This window comes from Cibotium barometz, chromosome 44 (assembly GCF_041138505.1).
Source record: "Cibotium barometz isolate CiBa-2024 chromosome 44, ASM4113850v1, whole genome shotgun sequence".
Classification (NCBI taxonomy): Eukaryota; Viridiplantae; Streptophyta; class Polypodiopsida; order Cyatheales; family Cibotiaceae; genus Cibotium; species Cibotium barometz.
The window spans coordinates 43,500,157-43,516,138 of NC_141089.1; the positions used below are offsets into that span (position 1 = coordinate 43,500,157).

General features: G+C 41.7%; 1 protein-coding gene across 2 annotated transcripts; it reads left to right on the forward strand.

The window, feature by feature from the left end:
* The first annotated feature begins 1,685 nt into the window (after nucleotides 1-1,685).
* Nucleotides 1,686-15,094, forward strand: LOC147613320 (serine/threonine-protein kinase VIK-like). Of its 2 annotated transcripts, XM_086782609.1 has the most exons (12): nucleotides 1,686-1,796; nucleotides 1,920-2,221; nucleotides 11,032-11,106; nucleotides 11,260-11,376; nucleotides 11,546-11,640; nucleotides 12,238-12,358; nucleotides 12,533-12,612; nucleotides 13,582-13,641; nucleotides 13,755-13,870; nucleotides 14,012-14,097; nucleotides 14,452-14,567; nucleotides 14,671-15,094. In XM_086782609.1, the coding sequence occupies exons 2-12, from the start codon at nucleotides 1,937-1,939 to the stop codon at nucleotides 14,825-14,827; spliced, it is 1,308 nt and encodes a 435-aa protein (XP_086638735.1). In that variant the 5' UTR covers nucleotides 1,686-1,796; nucleotides 1,920-1,936; the 3' UTR covers nucleotides 14,828-15,094. The 2 variants fall into 2 exon arrangements, with proteins under 2 accessions (XP_086638735.1, XP_086638736.1); XM_086782610.1 differs by lacking the exon at nucleotides 14,671-15,094 and having other exon boundaries at nucleotides 1,696-2,221; nucleotides 14,481-14,554.
* The last annotated feature ends 888 nt before the right edge of the window (nucleotides 15,095-15,982 follow it).

Sequence of the window (15,982 nt, forward strand, 5' to 3'; positions counted from 1 at the left end):
ATATTAGTTATAAAATGAGATAGATTAAAGGAATTCTTTTCCTCAAGGCAAGGTCAAACTTTAGCGAGGATTTTTGAACTTCAGTCTGGTGTGAAAAATGCACAAAGGCTATGTAGGCTTTTTTAAAGGGGTGTCCTTTTGCCAAAGGAAAAGCATAAAAATTTGGAATTTGGAATGGAGGAAGACGAATTCACCTAAACCGAAAAGGAGAGGGGGAGGGAGGCCTCATGAATTTTTTTTAATAGGGGGTGCGGGCCTAGGCCGATGTGAGGCTTGGCATTATGTGATTCCTATGTTAAGGATTTTTATAAAGCCTATTTGAAGGTAAGGATAAGTCCTTCTTATAAGGTCTTTCCTTCCTCATACTTTTCCAATGGTTAAGATGTGTTTCCACATCTTAAATTTTGGTCTTGCTGAGGAGAGATTTCTTGGTTTAGGCAAAACTTTTGGGGGATTTCATGGGATCTAATAGGGAGGAAATCCTATGTATTTTTTATAATTTATGTTTAGGGAGGAAATTCAATGTATTGGCTTATATTTGTTTTTTTTAAGATGTAATGTAGACATGGTCTGATTAGCATTTAACTATTATTTGTGTAAGTATAGTAAGTATTACTTGTGTACGTATAGCTATTGTGAGGCTATTGCTCAGAGTAAGAACTTCATCAAGCAAAACAAGTGTGGAGGAATATTCTACAATTTTTACCTTTGAAAATTAGGAGCCTTCAAGCTTTTCTACTCAGTGAATACAAACAAAAGTTATTTAATAACCTAAAATTAAGTATAGTAAGTATTACTTGTGTACGTATAGCTTGTGTACGACATAGCTATTGTGAGGCTATTGTTCACAATAAGAAGTTCATCAAAAGCAAAATAGGTGTGGAGGAATATTCTACAACTTTTACCTTTGAAAATTAGGAGCCTTCAAGCTTTTCTACTTAGTGAATACAAACAAAAGTTATTTAATAACCCAACCCTCCCCACTCTCCGTCCCCATCCTTGCGCCGTCCCCTTCCCCTAGCGAAAATTGTCCTTGAGTGTAATTTTCACGGCTCAAATTGAGAAATTTCTCTCACACAACCCAAACCCCCCCACCGTCCCCTTCCACCCCTCTCTAAGAATACAAAATGTTGACTCAAGATCAAGGCAAACCATACCAAAGAGAAATTTCTCTAACATAACCCTACAAAAGCCCTTTCAATGGGACTCTAAAAATCAAAGTTTTCCAACAAAAAAGTAATTAGAAGAAAATGTGTATCATTTTTGTTTCTTGAAAATAATGGCAGTGCCGAATTTCAACGAGGGGGGGGGGATAAATTGGAAGAGGGGTTCATAATCCCACACTGATGGCGTCGGTGGGAGCCGAGGGGGGTGAGAGGCAGTGCTTGAAAAAAATAGCATTCTAGAGTATTTGTACCGGCTAGAATTAAGAAAAACCAAATGAGGTGGTAAGTAGCCCTTACTTTAAGGAATGGTTTTTTATATAGTTTAGTTATAAAACGGGATAGATTTAAGGAATGGTTTTTTTTTAGATTTAAGAGTTGTCTTTATTTTGATTGGTTGAAAAATATGTTTTTTTTGGAGCACCTCTATTATTGTAATCCCAAGGTGGTGGCAGTGATCCAATGATGTCATCTTGTTGACCCTAGCATCTTACAAACAAGCTTTAACGGTGAATAGTAGGTAAAGGTGTGTACATTTAAGTCATCCCTACCACCAACACAACAACACACAGAGAGTGTGTGTCTGTGTTCTTCCTTCACATTTGGAAGTGTTACACAACATTTTCTTCTAAGGTCCCAGCGTCTCATATTTAAGTCATCCCTACCACCAACACAACCACACACAGAGAGTGTGTGTGTGTGTGTGTGTCTGTGTTGTTCTTCCTTTGGAAGTGTTACACAACATTTTCTTCTAAGGTCCCAGCTTGTCATATATGGCCGCATCCTGGCCGCGCTCTCCTCCCAGTGCTCCAAAACCGCCCTCGCCGCCCGACCCCTCCCGCATCTCCCGCACCTCTCAGCTGTTCTGGCACACCCGCAACGACGACGACGGCGCTGTGGAACGGCTGCTGCAGGAGGACCCGCAGCTGATCTCCGCCCAGGACTACGACTGCCGCACGGCCCTCCACGTCGCCGCCTTCTTCAACCGCCCCAAAGTCGCTGAGCTCCTCCTCCGCCATCACGCCCCAGTCAACGCTCAGGACCGCTGGGGGAATTCGGTCAGCACACACACCTTCATTTCCTTTGGAAATTGCGTGCTCTTGGAATCTAATATCAGATCTCTGATTTTGAGTGCCGCCCCCCTCCTCCATCGCCTCTTCCCATCGTTTTGTTTTGTTGTTTGCATATTTTTTTTTTTGATTTTTTTTTTTTGGAGGGGGCTGTGAGCAATTTAGCATATAAAAGCTAAAATTGGAGATCTAATTTTAAAATCCCCAATCCCCAGATCTCACACGCATGCGTCTCTCTTAATTTGCCATCTATTTTATGGTGTTCAAAGATCAAATTTCCTAAATTCTTCAATTCCAGATCTACCAATTTCAGATCTGACATATATACATGACACAAAGACAACGCCCACCTTAATTTAAAAAAAAATTAAATTAGATTTTTAATTCAAACTTGCCTCTCTCTATTTTATTATTCCTGCAGAAAGTTGGTCCCTTTGAAGAGTAGCTAATATCAAATCTTCTGTTGTTTACGTTTTATATCCAGTATCAAGTGGCTTCTTCTGCAGTCTTATTCTTTTTTCTGTTCAAAGTTTTTTGCATTATTGGAAAATCCTATAATATCAAAGCAAAGCTCTCTCTCTCTCTCTCTCTCTCTCACCCACCCAACCACACACACACACACACACACACACACACACTCTGACAATTGTCCTATCCATGGGCTCACCCATATTTTCAGCAACCAGCCTACCTCACATGTCATAGCACCTTTGTACTCACTCTCTGTACTTGACAAAGAAATTGTCGGTTGCTTCTTGCTACTCTAGACAATAGCATCATTTCCAAAAGAGAATATAAATCCGGTAGTAGATCTCCTGTCTGAGACACTACCGACCCAATCTGCATTTGTGTATCCATGTACTTGCATGTGTATTGTAACCTCATAGAAAAGTCCATAATGTATTGTCGACGTTATGTACCCGAGTATCCTCTTGGCCGTATCTAACTGTAGCTTCCTCCGGGCCTACATAACTAAATTTGACTGCACGACTCAAATTTAGCTTGGTGATAGTCATGTAAATCAAACTACATACTATGTGCCGTATGTAGTAGGGTCCTCCAAGAGATCACCTGAATATGTAGACAACCTCGTGTTCTGCTTCAATGACACTGAGATTGGCTTACACCATGTCATCCCATACTTGGAACAGCATGTCCGAAGGATACTACCTCTGCAAAAGCCAAATCCATCACATGATCTAATCACCTCTATACCCAGGAAGTATCGTAGCTCACCCAAATCTTTCATTTTAAACTTCTTAAAAGTATCTTCACTCCATGAATGTCATCATCATTATCACATGTGAGAATCAAGTCATCAACATAAATGACTCCTAGCACAATCCACTTGTCAGTATTTCTCACATAAAGTGAGAAATCAACATTGGATATCTGAAATCCAATAGTGACAAGATACTCCTCTATCTTGTATGACCATGCTCTAGATGCCGGCTTCAAGCTATACAATGCCTTGCGCAACTTGCAAACAAAATCTGGGTGTGCATGATTCTCATATCGTGGTGTTGTATTTTGCGCGTAGTCACCCATGGTCTTCTTCATAGAGTCTCTCTCCACCGAATTCTCCGGACAATCCTCTCTTGCCTTCATTGGCTCGGCATTGGGGGACTACGGTTTGTTGAGTTCTTCCTCCATGCCTTGTGGGGAAGGAGCTCAATTATTGAATATTCTAAAGCTTCCCAAGTTCAACGGAAAGATGGATAGAGAAGTTGTTACCAATTGGACCCGTGAGATGGTTGCCACGTTTGCAGTATGAGGTGGTGCAGATATTTTTCAACTCCAATTGGTGCGAACGGCTTTGACAGGTGCTGCTCTCTTGTAGCGAGAACACCACTTTAGGCACCACTCCGTGACTTGTTGGGATGACTGTTGCAAGGCAATCTTGAAGCAATTTATTCTTGTAGATTACCAGCGTGATTTGTTGAAACAATGGGAGCATTTTATGCAAAAACATGGCGAATGAATAACCGACTATCTCACTCGTTTCTGGAAGCTTTTGCTCTTGCTCCCAAGTACGGTCGGCCGGTCAAAGTAGGTTGAGCGATTTATGGATGGTTTGAAACCGTCTTTGCACGCAGACATTCATGCACATCGGCCTTGTGATCTTTCAAATGCGGTTCGTCTTGCTACAACCCTCGAGATGCGGGAGAGTTCCAAGTGTGGGACTCAACAATAGGGGCAATAGAAAGGCAGAGACAAGGATAGCCAGTCCAAGGCCAAGGATATTGAGGACAAGGAAGTGGGGGAGCCTTGGTGACTCGTTGCACCCTTGAAGAGTGTCGCACCAAGATGACCGTGCTTTTCTTGTGAATCTGCCGAGCATATTGGAAGGGACTGTCCAAAGAACACAAGGAAGCAGAATGGTAAGGGCAAGGAGAAGGCCAGTTCATTTGCCGCATCTACGGACACCGGCACCATCTACTCCCCCCCCCTCCAACCAGTACCACAACTGCTCTCCACTTGACTTGATTTGGGAGGATCTCAACGGTCTCCTCGGCCGGCATGATAGAGTGATGTGCCGAGGGATGCTTCATAGACATGCGATGTCCATTCTCTTTGATGGTGGAGCCTCGAGGACATCATTAGAGACCGTGTGGTTGAGTGATTGAAATTGCCTATGACGGTGGACCCTAGTGGCATAGTCCTAGCCACCGCCATGAAGAAATCGTGCAAGTTTCGGTTTGCGGGAGACCTTGGAGGATGCCCAGTTGGCTTTTGGGGAGTTTTATGAACGTCGGACATTCAAGGTGGGATCTTTGGATCAGGTGGATATTATTCTAGGCCACCCATGATTGTGTTATAATGCAGTCGTGGTCTACCACAAGGAGCATAGGTTGACCTTTTAGAATACTTTCGGCCAGTCCTTAGAGGTGGCTCCTTAAAGGTGATTGGGGACTCCTTACCGTCTCACACGGGCCCTGTCGCATTGCAGTTATATGTGGAGTGTCGCGATTGTGACTTAACCTCTCTTCATTGCCCTTAATTATCCTTAATTACTCTTAATCATTGAAGGGACACCAGTGAAGGGTCACAACCTGTCACATGGGTCATCACCAAAGGACACATCTCTACGTCCAAAGGACATAACTATTCATTCAAGAGTCACACCCTTTCATCAGGGATGTATCTCTTCATTTGTACCTCTTCAGGCCCTATTTAACAAGGCCTTGTGTCTCAATGCAAAACACAACTTTCCGCTCTTTGCCTCATGTTTACTCAAGTATTTAAGTATTAAGGTATATTAATCATGTTTAATTAAGCTGAAAAGCTTAACATTGGTATCAAAGCAAACAAGCTCCAACCTATAGGATGCTCACATCCGAAAAACCCTAACCCTAACCCTAAAAATCAAAAACCCTAACTCAACAAATTAACCTTAGAATTAGGTATAGTAAGAGTTGTATGGAAGAGCCCTTTCAATTTTGCTTGATTTATTATTTCTCCCCAATATGCAGTAAGTCTCTTCTACAAAGAAGAAGAAGAAAAAACCATGGCAAGCTGTCTCACCACGAGTTCCTGGGCTTGACACATGCGTGATTTGTCTCCCTCTCCTAAGCCTTGAATGCTACTCACGTTGCTTGCGTGTCTCTTCAGGCTGAATCATCACCTTGCAAGAATCGCCATGAGTTGCTACCTTTCACTAGTAAAAAGCCATGACTTTTCACTTAAAAAAAAACGTGATGTGTAAAAAAAAAACATAAGGCTATTAGCCTTAGTCTTACAACCTAAGGCTCCTTTCCACGGGCTACGAGAGCAGCTTACCCACCCTCTACTGGCCGCCCACGCACTTGCACGGCAACGGGAAAAAAAAAAAGAGAAGTGGCGAATCGGCCAGCCCTCTGACAGCCACTTAAGACGAGCCATCGCCTGCACTTGCAAACGGCCAACGAAGGGCCAAAAAAAAGGGGCCTTAATAGCAAACCGCCCTTCCTTTGCAATGCAGCCAATCCATAGAGAAGTAACAAAGGAAAAAAAAAACGTTTTTGCTCCACAACTAGCTTGCACGAACTTCAAAAAAAAGTGTGCCCCCACATACACAGCACAAGTTTTCCCAAGTCTTCATTACTTGCAACTTTTGCTAAGTGCTTGACTCCTGCAGTACCTACATTCAGTCGGGCTTCTTCAAACACACACATCTCAGGTGTGATTAGCCATAAACCTTGTTGTCTTCATCATTTAAAAAAAAAAGCAAAATACAGCACAAACAACATCCAGGACAATGTGGCACTTTAATGTTCAAGAAAGCCACAATTCATCACCATACGAGTACTACGCACTTTAAGTGTGCAAATCAGGATTTATGGTTTACATAGAAATGAAAACCCTCTCTGCTCCCTCTCATCGGCAACAACCAATCCCAGTGCTCTTGGTTCCAATTGGACTTCCTCCTTATATGAGATGGTATATAACAGCCTCACCAGCTTGTAACCTACCTTCTCCAATTCACATAATGTATTTGCTCCCCCTACTTGCTGATGGTTCTCACTAGGGCCCAAAGGCGTCAACAACCACAACCCCCGGAGCCTCAATTTACAGAGTCTTCATCTCAGCCTACTACAGTCTACTATGGAGGACGAAACCCACTTGCCTAGCAATCTAGCTCTAGCGGATTGGAAGCAGGCTTTGCAGCAGTAGTTTCAATAACTTCTTCAAGAGTCCATGGCCACATTGGTTTCTCAGACCCAACAGTTGCAAATGGATCGCCATTCTCATACGAGTTTTGTACCAGCAATCGACATTTCAGCATCAGTACTAGACAATGAAGACAACATTCCCCTTGAGGTGGAAGGTGACGATCTTAAGACTCTTTATCGTCTTTTGCAAGCTAGTAAAACAAAGAAATTGGAAGTTAAACCCCTTGAGTCCTATAGAGGACAACACAATAAGCATACACTTGAACAATAGCTTTGCAAACTTCGCCTGTATTTTGACTCGATGGTCCTTATTACCGATGCCAAGAAGATTACATTTGCCGCATCCTTACTTAAGGATACTGCCGTACTTTGGTGGCAACGGCGACAACATGTTCGAAAAACGGTTACGACGTGGGAAAAATTTGAGCGGGTCATTCGTAAACAGTTCATTCCTGCCAATGCGGATTTTCAAGCCCGAACTCGTTTACACCACTTAGACCAAACTGGTTCTTTGGATTCTTATATCTCGCAGTTCACTAATTTGATGCTAGAGGTTAATTCTTTGTCTCCAGCAGACGAGCTTCATGCCTTCATTGAAGGTCTAAACTCCATACTTCGTACTGATGTGCAAAAGTGCAACCCTGTTGACCTTACTACTGCCATTCATTATGCCGAGCGTGTAGCGGATCTGAATCCGAATTCTCAAACATCAGCCTTTCAAGGTTATTATGGCAATGGTTCACGTATGGCTCGTGAAGGTTATCAACAATCCTCATTAGACAACTTTCAATTCCGACCCAACTCTCCTTGGCAACATTCACAACCACCTCGTTGACAAGAAAGGTCATCTTTTAATCATTCTCAGCATCAACAGTTCCTTCAACCACGTGCATCTGATTGTGGACGGGACTCTGGACGTGACCAGTCTCGCACTCCTTGTCCTGCAATAGCTTCACCTTCTTGTGAACAACAAAAGGCAGGATTGTGCACAATTTGTAATGGCAACCATAGATGGTTTGAATGTCCTAAACGACCCAATGCTTCTCAAAACCGTAATGTGGAATCTTCAACTTCAGAAGATTGCTCTGATAATTCAAAAGGAAAACATGCAGTAGCTTATGCACTTCATGTTAGTCCTAACCTTAACAGAGATATGGCAAACTTTATTGAGTTAGTTGATGACAACATCGAGGATTCTTCCTGCATGACTTCAGAAGAATAGCAAGATGATGTTGAAAAGACCTTGGATTCTTTATCTCAAGATGACGAGTCACTCACGATGGACTTCTTTGAAGATATAGAGATTATAACCCTTGTTTCAACCTTATCCACATGGGATGACACAATCGATATCCAGCAAGAGGATAAAGTTTTCAACACTGCAAAGAATTTCAAAATTCTTGTAACAACTTGGATTAGTACTTTACTACTATGAAGCGGAACACTTCAACAGATACTATTTAAGTATCATCGAGAGAATTCATGGTTGAACCTTCAGATTCTTCTACATCGCAATATAATCAAGTCAACTTCAAGCCCAACATTTGGAAGCAGACAAAGAAGAAGATATTAAAGAATGATGCTAAAACTTGGGATTTAGCATTTAAAGCACGATAGCAAGACAATAGAGGGAACGTCTTCAATATTTCTTAGTGCAAGCTTCACCACAAGCATAAATGGCCCAATGACGAAGATCTTCAGCAAAAGTCTCTTATTTAGCCGGAGTCTTATTTTAAGTGGGAGGGAATGTCACGATTGTGACTTAACCTCTCTTCATTACCCTTAATTATCCTTAATTACTCTTTATCATTGAAGGGACACTAGTGAAGGGTCACAACCTATCACATGGGTCATCACCAAAGGACACATCTCTTCAAAAGAACACATCTCTATGTCCAAAGGACGTAACTATTCATTCAAGAGTCACACCCTTTCATCACGGATGTGCCTCTTCATTTGTACTTCTTCAGGGCCTATTTAACAAGGCCTTGTGTCTCAATGCAAAACACAGCTTTCGGCCCTTTGCCTCATGTTTACTCAAGTATTTAAGATTAAGATATTTTAATCATGTTTAATTAAGCTAAAAGCTTAACATGGAGGATTTGGCGGAAAAGATAGACAACGCATTTTGGACGAGCATGGATATTTGTTCAATGCCGATTTGATTGAGGAGTTACCTTAGGTCACAAGGCTGTGATTCGACATCTTCATTCTCAGCCACATCTTGCACTTGAATTTCAGTTGTATTACTTCTTTCTTGTATAGAATACAAAGCAGTAGTTTAGGACTCGTGTGTTCGGTATGTGTGAAAACCCTAGCACATAGGCACAAGTGCTCTACATGTCAAAAGGCTAAAGACGCCGGGGGGGAGGGGAGGGGGGGGGGGGGTTGCTTTTCACTCATCAAGAGGGTGCCCAATGTGAAAGGGCTGGTTACTATATAAGTAACTTTTGATGCGTTTGGGGACTTTCTTCTTGTTACTCCCCTCAGGAGATTCACTTCATTTTGTACATGGAGTTGAGCTTAACGATGGGAATAAGCATTTTTCATTATCAAGATGATTATGATTACCCATATCTTTAGTTTTATGGATTTTGTCATCTTGATAATCAATGATTTGATTTGGGATTGAATTATTGGGTGGATTAGTATTTGCTTTGTGAGTTTTCAGCCGTGGTTAGTGTGTGTGTTTAGGCCTTTGATTAGAGTGTAATTAATGAAGTTGGATGAGGGAATTGTGCGGAAATATGATTCAAGAGCTTAATCCAGTTTGAGACCCAGATCAAGATCCCGATCCTGTCCCTCCAATTGTTGCAGTACCTAAAGTGTCCATCTATCGGATGGATATGCAACACACAAACACTCATGGTGAAGTGCCCTACACCTTCCGCTGTACATGAAGAGGTTACGAACAGAGTTCAAAAAGATTTGATAGGAGTCAGCAAATGCTTAGCGAGTTTGGCATCTTGGGGTTCAAAGAGGGGAATGAGCCACTACCTGCAAAGAAGGGGTAGGCATCTTCATCTGATCCCTTTCATCAGGAGGAGCAAAAGAGCAAGAAAAGATATATTGTAGGGCCGCCCAAGGCAAGGGCTTCATGTTGATGGAACGCTACTTGAGGGAGACCAGGTGCTTCATTTGTCATGAAATTTCCATTTTGAGAGGAATTGCTCTATGCTGTAGGATACCATTTAGGTTCCACAAGAGAAAGCAAGCTTTTCAAGCACATAAGGGGCTGTCAGCAACATTGTTTCCTTGTATTTTTCAATTCAGCAGGAGGGAGATCTCTAGACAGAAGGAGGTTTCTTTGTGAAAGAGAGTTTCAAATGCTTTGGTTAGGTGAAAGGGTTCAAAGGCCAAGATGTTGGTGCTTTTTAATCCATGTATTCTCCACATATAGTTGCAGCAGGACCTACTGATGTATGCAATCCATGATGGTCCAATGGCTGTCATCACTGTCACCAAAAACTGTAAAGGCATTCTTCTCCTAGTTCTTCAAGCCCTTCGAGTTCCTCCAGACCCAGATGCAGATCCAACTATTTTCCGAAGTCCAAGCTTGCGCATTGAGGACATTGAGGGAGTCCACAGACCATCCCCGTGACGAGCAAAGGTTAGGTCACGGGAGAGAGATCTCCTGTCCAATGCTTTTGGGCAGCCAAGATTCCCCGCTATTGGTGGAAACCCTCCAGTCTGTAAACAGCATATGCCTCCAAATTTCAGCAGAGTAATTAGTGGCAAAGGTGTCACCAATTGGGTCAGAGAGATAAGTGTTATATTGTGTAGTTCTATTACATTTCAGCTTGTTCTCTAGGGAAGTTCATTCTATACATGGGTCATGACTCATCGGCATTATGAACTCCCATTGCTATGCTTTCACATCCATGGTTTTCAGGTAGTGCCCTATCTGCAGCACAAACCTCTAGACCATAGTGCATTGTGCAACGTGCGTTTTTTTTTTCAGAGTCTAGTGTTTTGTTGTCTATTGTCTTGCTGGCTTTATTTGCATTATCTGTCTGAGGGGGATAACTTTGGGAGTTTCTGCACACTTGTTTGCTTTTTATTTCATGTTATATGCTTGACATTGTGCTCAGTTTGAAAACTGTGTGCTTTGACAGTGTGCTCAGTGTGGAAACTGTTCACTTGCAGCCTCTCGCAGATGCAGAGAATGAAAAGCACCATGATTTGGCTGAGCTTTTGAAAAAACACGGGGGTCATGTGTTGGTAAGAAACCTGCGGACACGCAAAATCTTAGGGTTTGATACAACTGCTAGACCAGATTTAGCTTCTTTGGCAAGGTCTTGATACATGGGAGTAATTTCTTGCAATCATTATGCATATTATTTATGGTGTTGTCTTCTGTGTATGTTCCCTAAGGGAAGCCATGGCTCGCGACTTGAGCCAAAGTCCGTTGCACCTCCTCTACCCCAAAGGTGTGACTGGGAAATCGATCCAAACGAAATTGACTTCCACAAGTGCGCACTTATTGGGAAGGTACTTCTTATTTACGTTTTCCATTGGGCCACATTGGATATCATGTGATTAGTTGACTGGTTTCCTTTGATTTCCTTAAAATGATCTCATTGATTATGGGTAAATCAAGAAGTAATTTTTTTATTCTAGAAGTAGGGTTCGTAGCATCTGATCTTTATTTGTAATCCAGGGCTCCTTTGGAGAGATCAGGAAAGCGTTCTGGCGCGGAACTCCAGTTGCAGTAAAGACTATTCTTCCCTCTCTTTCGGATGATAGATTGATCGTGTAGGTGCCTTTTTCTTTTCTGCTGCAATGCGCAGGAGCTTTTTTCGTACTGCTACATTTTGCTCTTACTTGGAAAATTAGGATAATGTTTTGATACTGAGCCTGCAAATTTGATGGCTTTAAAGTTGATGTTATCTGTATTGTACAAATTATGCTGAATTTTGGAAAAACGGCTCCGACATTTCTCACAGCCCTAAGGTGATATTTTGAATGGGCTCACAGCTTCTTGCTTAGCAGTGCTACATGCAAATTTTGCATGGAGAAGCTTGTCTTCCCAATAAGGCTGCTGTTATAAGGCCCTTTGGTTTGAGGGAGACCCTTATGGTCTGAGCCAGCAATACCAGTCCCTCACCCTCCCCTCTTCAAAAAAAAGGGATTATTTGAATTTGAAAAGGTTGAGGTGTTCTAATATGCCTAATCCTTACTCATTTGAATCAAATTTTTTTGGCTTTGAATGCTGGTAACAAAATTTTGACAATGGCTTGTAAAAGTAGCCGTCTTGTTTTGGTACACTTTCTGTCAGCCAATGCTATGTCCAAATGAATTTCTTGACAGTAGATGACTATTCTAGTGAAAGTGGTCTTTTTGTTCTACCAGAGATGATTTCAAGCACGAAGTAGAACTACTGGTTAAGTTGAGACATCCAAATATAGTCCAATTTCTTGGTGCAGTAACTGTCAAGAAGCCTCTTATGCTTGTCACTGAGTATCTGCAACTGGTTCGTATAAAACAAATTCCAACCCTGATGGCCTCTTTTTTATGAAAGAATTGTTGCACGATCAGATTTACGTTTTGTTGATTTGAACGATATTTGATCTCTTGCTTTACTATATAGGAAGTTTCAAAGTCTTTTTGTGCAACCCTTGCAAAGATTGTCTTGCTGTTGATACAGGGGGACTTGCATGTTTTCATGAAAGGTAAGGGGGCACTACAGGCGGCAGTGGCGGTGGACTTTGCGCTCGACATTGCGAGGTGGGTGCACGCACTTTGTCAGTTCTATTTGTGGTACTCAAAGAATTCTTGTATGAGTGACAAAAAGGCATCCTTAATCATAAATATTTGGTGGAACCAATTATGGAGAATTTGTATGGTTGGATTTGTTCCCCTAGATATTTGTGGGACGTGTGTCTCCCCATGTTTTTCTAAAAAATTGGAAGAGGCACTACAGAATATGTAAGATAGTTGGTGAACTCAAACAAAAGGGTTTTACAAACACATTTTGAAAGGTAGATTTACAGAAATACATCAATGTAAGGTGTTTTTTTTGGTGATTCTGAAACCGGTTGCTTGTAAAGGGATCATTCACAGGCCCAAGTTCTGTGGGTAAGGGGTTTTTAAAACACTCATCGAACACAGGTTTCCTTGGGCCGGGTGATTTTTTGAGAGTGGACTCTGATGGGGTTGTCTTGGGTGTCCATTGCAAGTGCCTCTGGTACTCTGACAGAAAGTGGGAAGGGAGGAATGGCTGGCTTTCTTTTAGCATGTCATACTATGAGTTTGCTTGAGGACATCTGGTAGCATGCAAGTAGAGTGCCACACGTCTATGGACTTGACTCATATATGTCCTCATTTTTCTTATATCCTTCCTTTTGTTCCAGTTATTGTAGTCTTTGTTTGTTTTTAGTTCATTCTTTGTTATTAGGCATTTTTCAAAATTCTCTCAATTTTTAAAGCTTGGATGTCCAACTGTATGAAGATATAAATAAATATATATAAATGTGTATGTGTGTGTGTGTGTGTGTGTGTGTGTGAGAGAGAGAGAGAGAGAGAGAGAGAGAATGAGATGCTGTCCATTATACGGTAAACTTCTCTTCAAAATTCGACCATTTGGCAATATGAAGGTCTATATATATCAATGAGATGCTCTGCCCATATTAAGAGTAACCTTCTTAAATAAAATTGACCATTTTGTGAGCTCAATTCACTTGAGAATTTTTGCAGGGGAATGACCTACCTTCACAATGGACCAAATGTCATCATCCACCGAGATTTGAAGCCTCGGTAAGAACATCCAACTCCATGTTCCTTATGTGCCTTGTTTGGAAGCTGGGAAAAAACTATGCTTTCTTGTGCAGAGATATGATTCACGAAGGTTTTAATTCCATGAATTGCAGCAATGTTTTGCTTGTAGACAACCACCATCTGAAAGTTGGTGACTTTGGATTAAGCAAACTTATCCATGTAAAACATTTGCATGAAGTGTACAAGCTGACTGGCGAAACTGGCAGCTGTAAGTTTTCTAGGTGATGCTTTGCAATTGAAATAGTGCCTCAGATTTGCTGAAGCAGTACATTTTAAGAAGGAAGTGTTAACAGCACTATCTGTGCTAATCAACATATTATTTGATCTCTTACTGTTTATTACTGTTTAGATCGGTACATGGCTCCAGAGGTCTTCAAACATAAAGCCTACGATACCAAGGTTGATGTGTTTTCATTTGGTATGATATTGTTTGAGGTAAGCTGGTACTTTGCTAAAGATCTGCACACATGCATGCATGCACGCTACACGTGCATGCTCATGGGCACTCACATGCCCATATGCACACACACCCAACACACAGGCACCTGCACCTTTGGATGTGCATGCTCATGGGCACTCACATGCCCATATGCACACACACTCGACACACAGGCACCTGCACCTTTGGATGTGCTCATGCACATCACACACATGCTTGTGCGTGTACACTGCACTCACGTGCATATTATATATGTACATGTGGAGGCAGGCACAAGCATGCAAGTTTCCACTGGTTAGAATTATACTGTTCTCTCATGTTTTTTTGCACTGCCAACCTGATCTCCTCAGATGTTTGAGGGAGTGCCGCCTTTTTCCAGCATGGAGCCTTATGAGGCGGCAAAGGCGGTTTCCAACAATCATCGTCCGGAGTTGAATGCAAGGTCATGCCCACCGAAGATGAGAAGGCATGCTTTTAAAAAACCTGCTCGAGTGTTCATTTGGAAGCTACACTTTCTTCAAAGCTGGTTCAGCTTTTGATGTCCTTCATGGTCATATTGTTGTGTGAAGGTTGATAAGAGAGTGCTGGCATCAAGATAAAGATTCGAGGCCGTCCTTCAGTGAGATCTTGAAGGTGTTGGAGACAATAAAGGGTGAGCTTCCTCAACATGAGTCTCATGTTCTATCATTTTTTCATCACAGTTCAAAAGTGACTGCCGAGGTATAGCTACAGATTGCTGTAATGTATCAGGCTAAAGGTCAATCCATAATGCCTCTAGCGAAATTTTATGTATTCTGAACACACTAAAATCATCCTAATGAGAAATACTATACTGTGGAGGACAAAACAAGGTTGGTTGAAGTTTTTGTATTCGAATTGCTCTCTACATTTGTGTACCCAACTCTACATTTCTGCTAAATTCTTTTGTAATTGGGTGCTTAACAATTTGCCCACATCTTCATTTATACTTGATAACGTTGCCAGTTGTCATAATTATAGTCAGAAGTGTGCTGTTTATTCCAGATGGTTCCCTTACATAGAGGCAAGGGATTAAAAGAAATAACATCATGTAAATTTTTAGAAGGAACTCTAGCTGTACCTCCGATGTTGTGTTGAATAAATATTTTGTTCATGGGAGGAAAAGGACAAAAAAGGTTTTTTGTTTTGTTTTGTTTGAGTGGGACAAAATTCCTAACATCACTAAAACTTTCCTTTTATATATATATATATATATATATATATATATATATCAATATATATGGTGTGTGTGTGTGTGTGATATAGTGTGCAACACACACCTTTTTTTTGGGTGGGGGGGGGGGGTGGGGTTGTAAAAACGAGTTTTCTATTGCCAAGAAACAACATACATGGAAAGGATGTACTTCAAAGAGAAGTCGTCCAAGAAAGAAATCTAAAACAGTAGAAAAAGACTTCAAATTGTGGGATGTCAATAGCCTCCAGTTGTTGACAATCACTAGTATTGCACCCGCGCGTTGCTGTAGCCGACCAAGGTTCCAGAAAAGAACTATTTCCTCTCTACAACCATCTCTCTCTCTCTCTCTCTCTCTCTCTCTCTCTCACACACACACACACACACACACACATGCCCTCTCCCTCTCTCTGTCACGTACACACACTCTCAAATGTTGAAAAACTCTCTCTCTCTCTCTCTCTCTCTCTCTCTCTCTCACATGCACACACATATACACACTTGCTCTCTCTCTCTCTCTCTCTCTCTCTCTCTCACACACACACACGCACACACACACACATGCACACACTCCCTCTCTCCTTACACTCCCACACATAGAAGCTCTCTCTCTCTCTCTCTCTCTCTCTCTCACGCACACATACACACATGTAAATATATAGTATATACAA

What these genes read in the sequence shown, in the direction of transcription:
- LOC147613320 (XM_086782609.1), top strand. Translation starts at nt 1,937, where the DNA reads ATGGCCGCATCCTGGCCGCGCTCTCCTCCCAGTGCTCCAAAACCGCCC. An exon ending in CACCGAGATTTGAAGCCTCG is followed by an intron (nt 13,642 to 13,754) that starts GTAAGAACATCC and finishes CATGAATTGCAG; the next exon opens with CAATGTTTTGCTTGTAGACA. An exon ending in TTGGTATGATATTGTTTGAG is followed by an intron (nt 14,098 to 14,451) that starts GTAAGCTGGTAC and finishes TGATCTCCTCAG; the next exon opens with ATGTTTGAGGGAGTGCCGCC.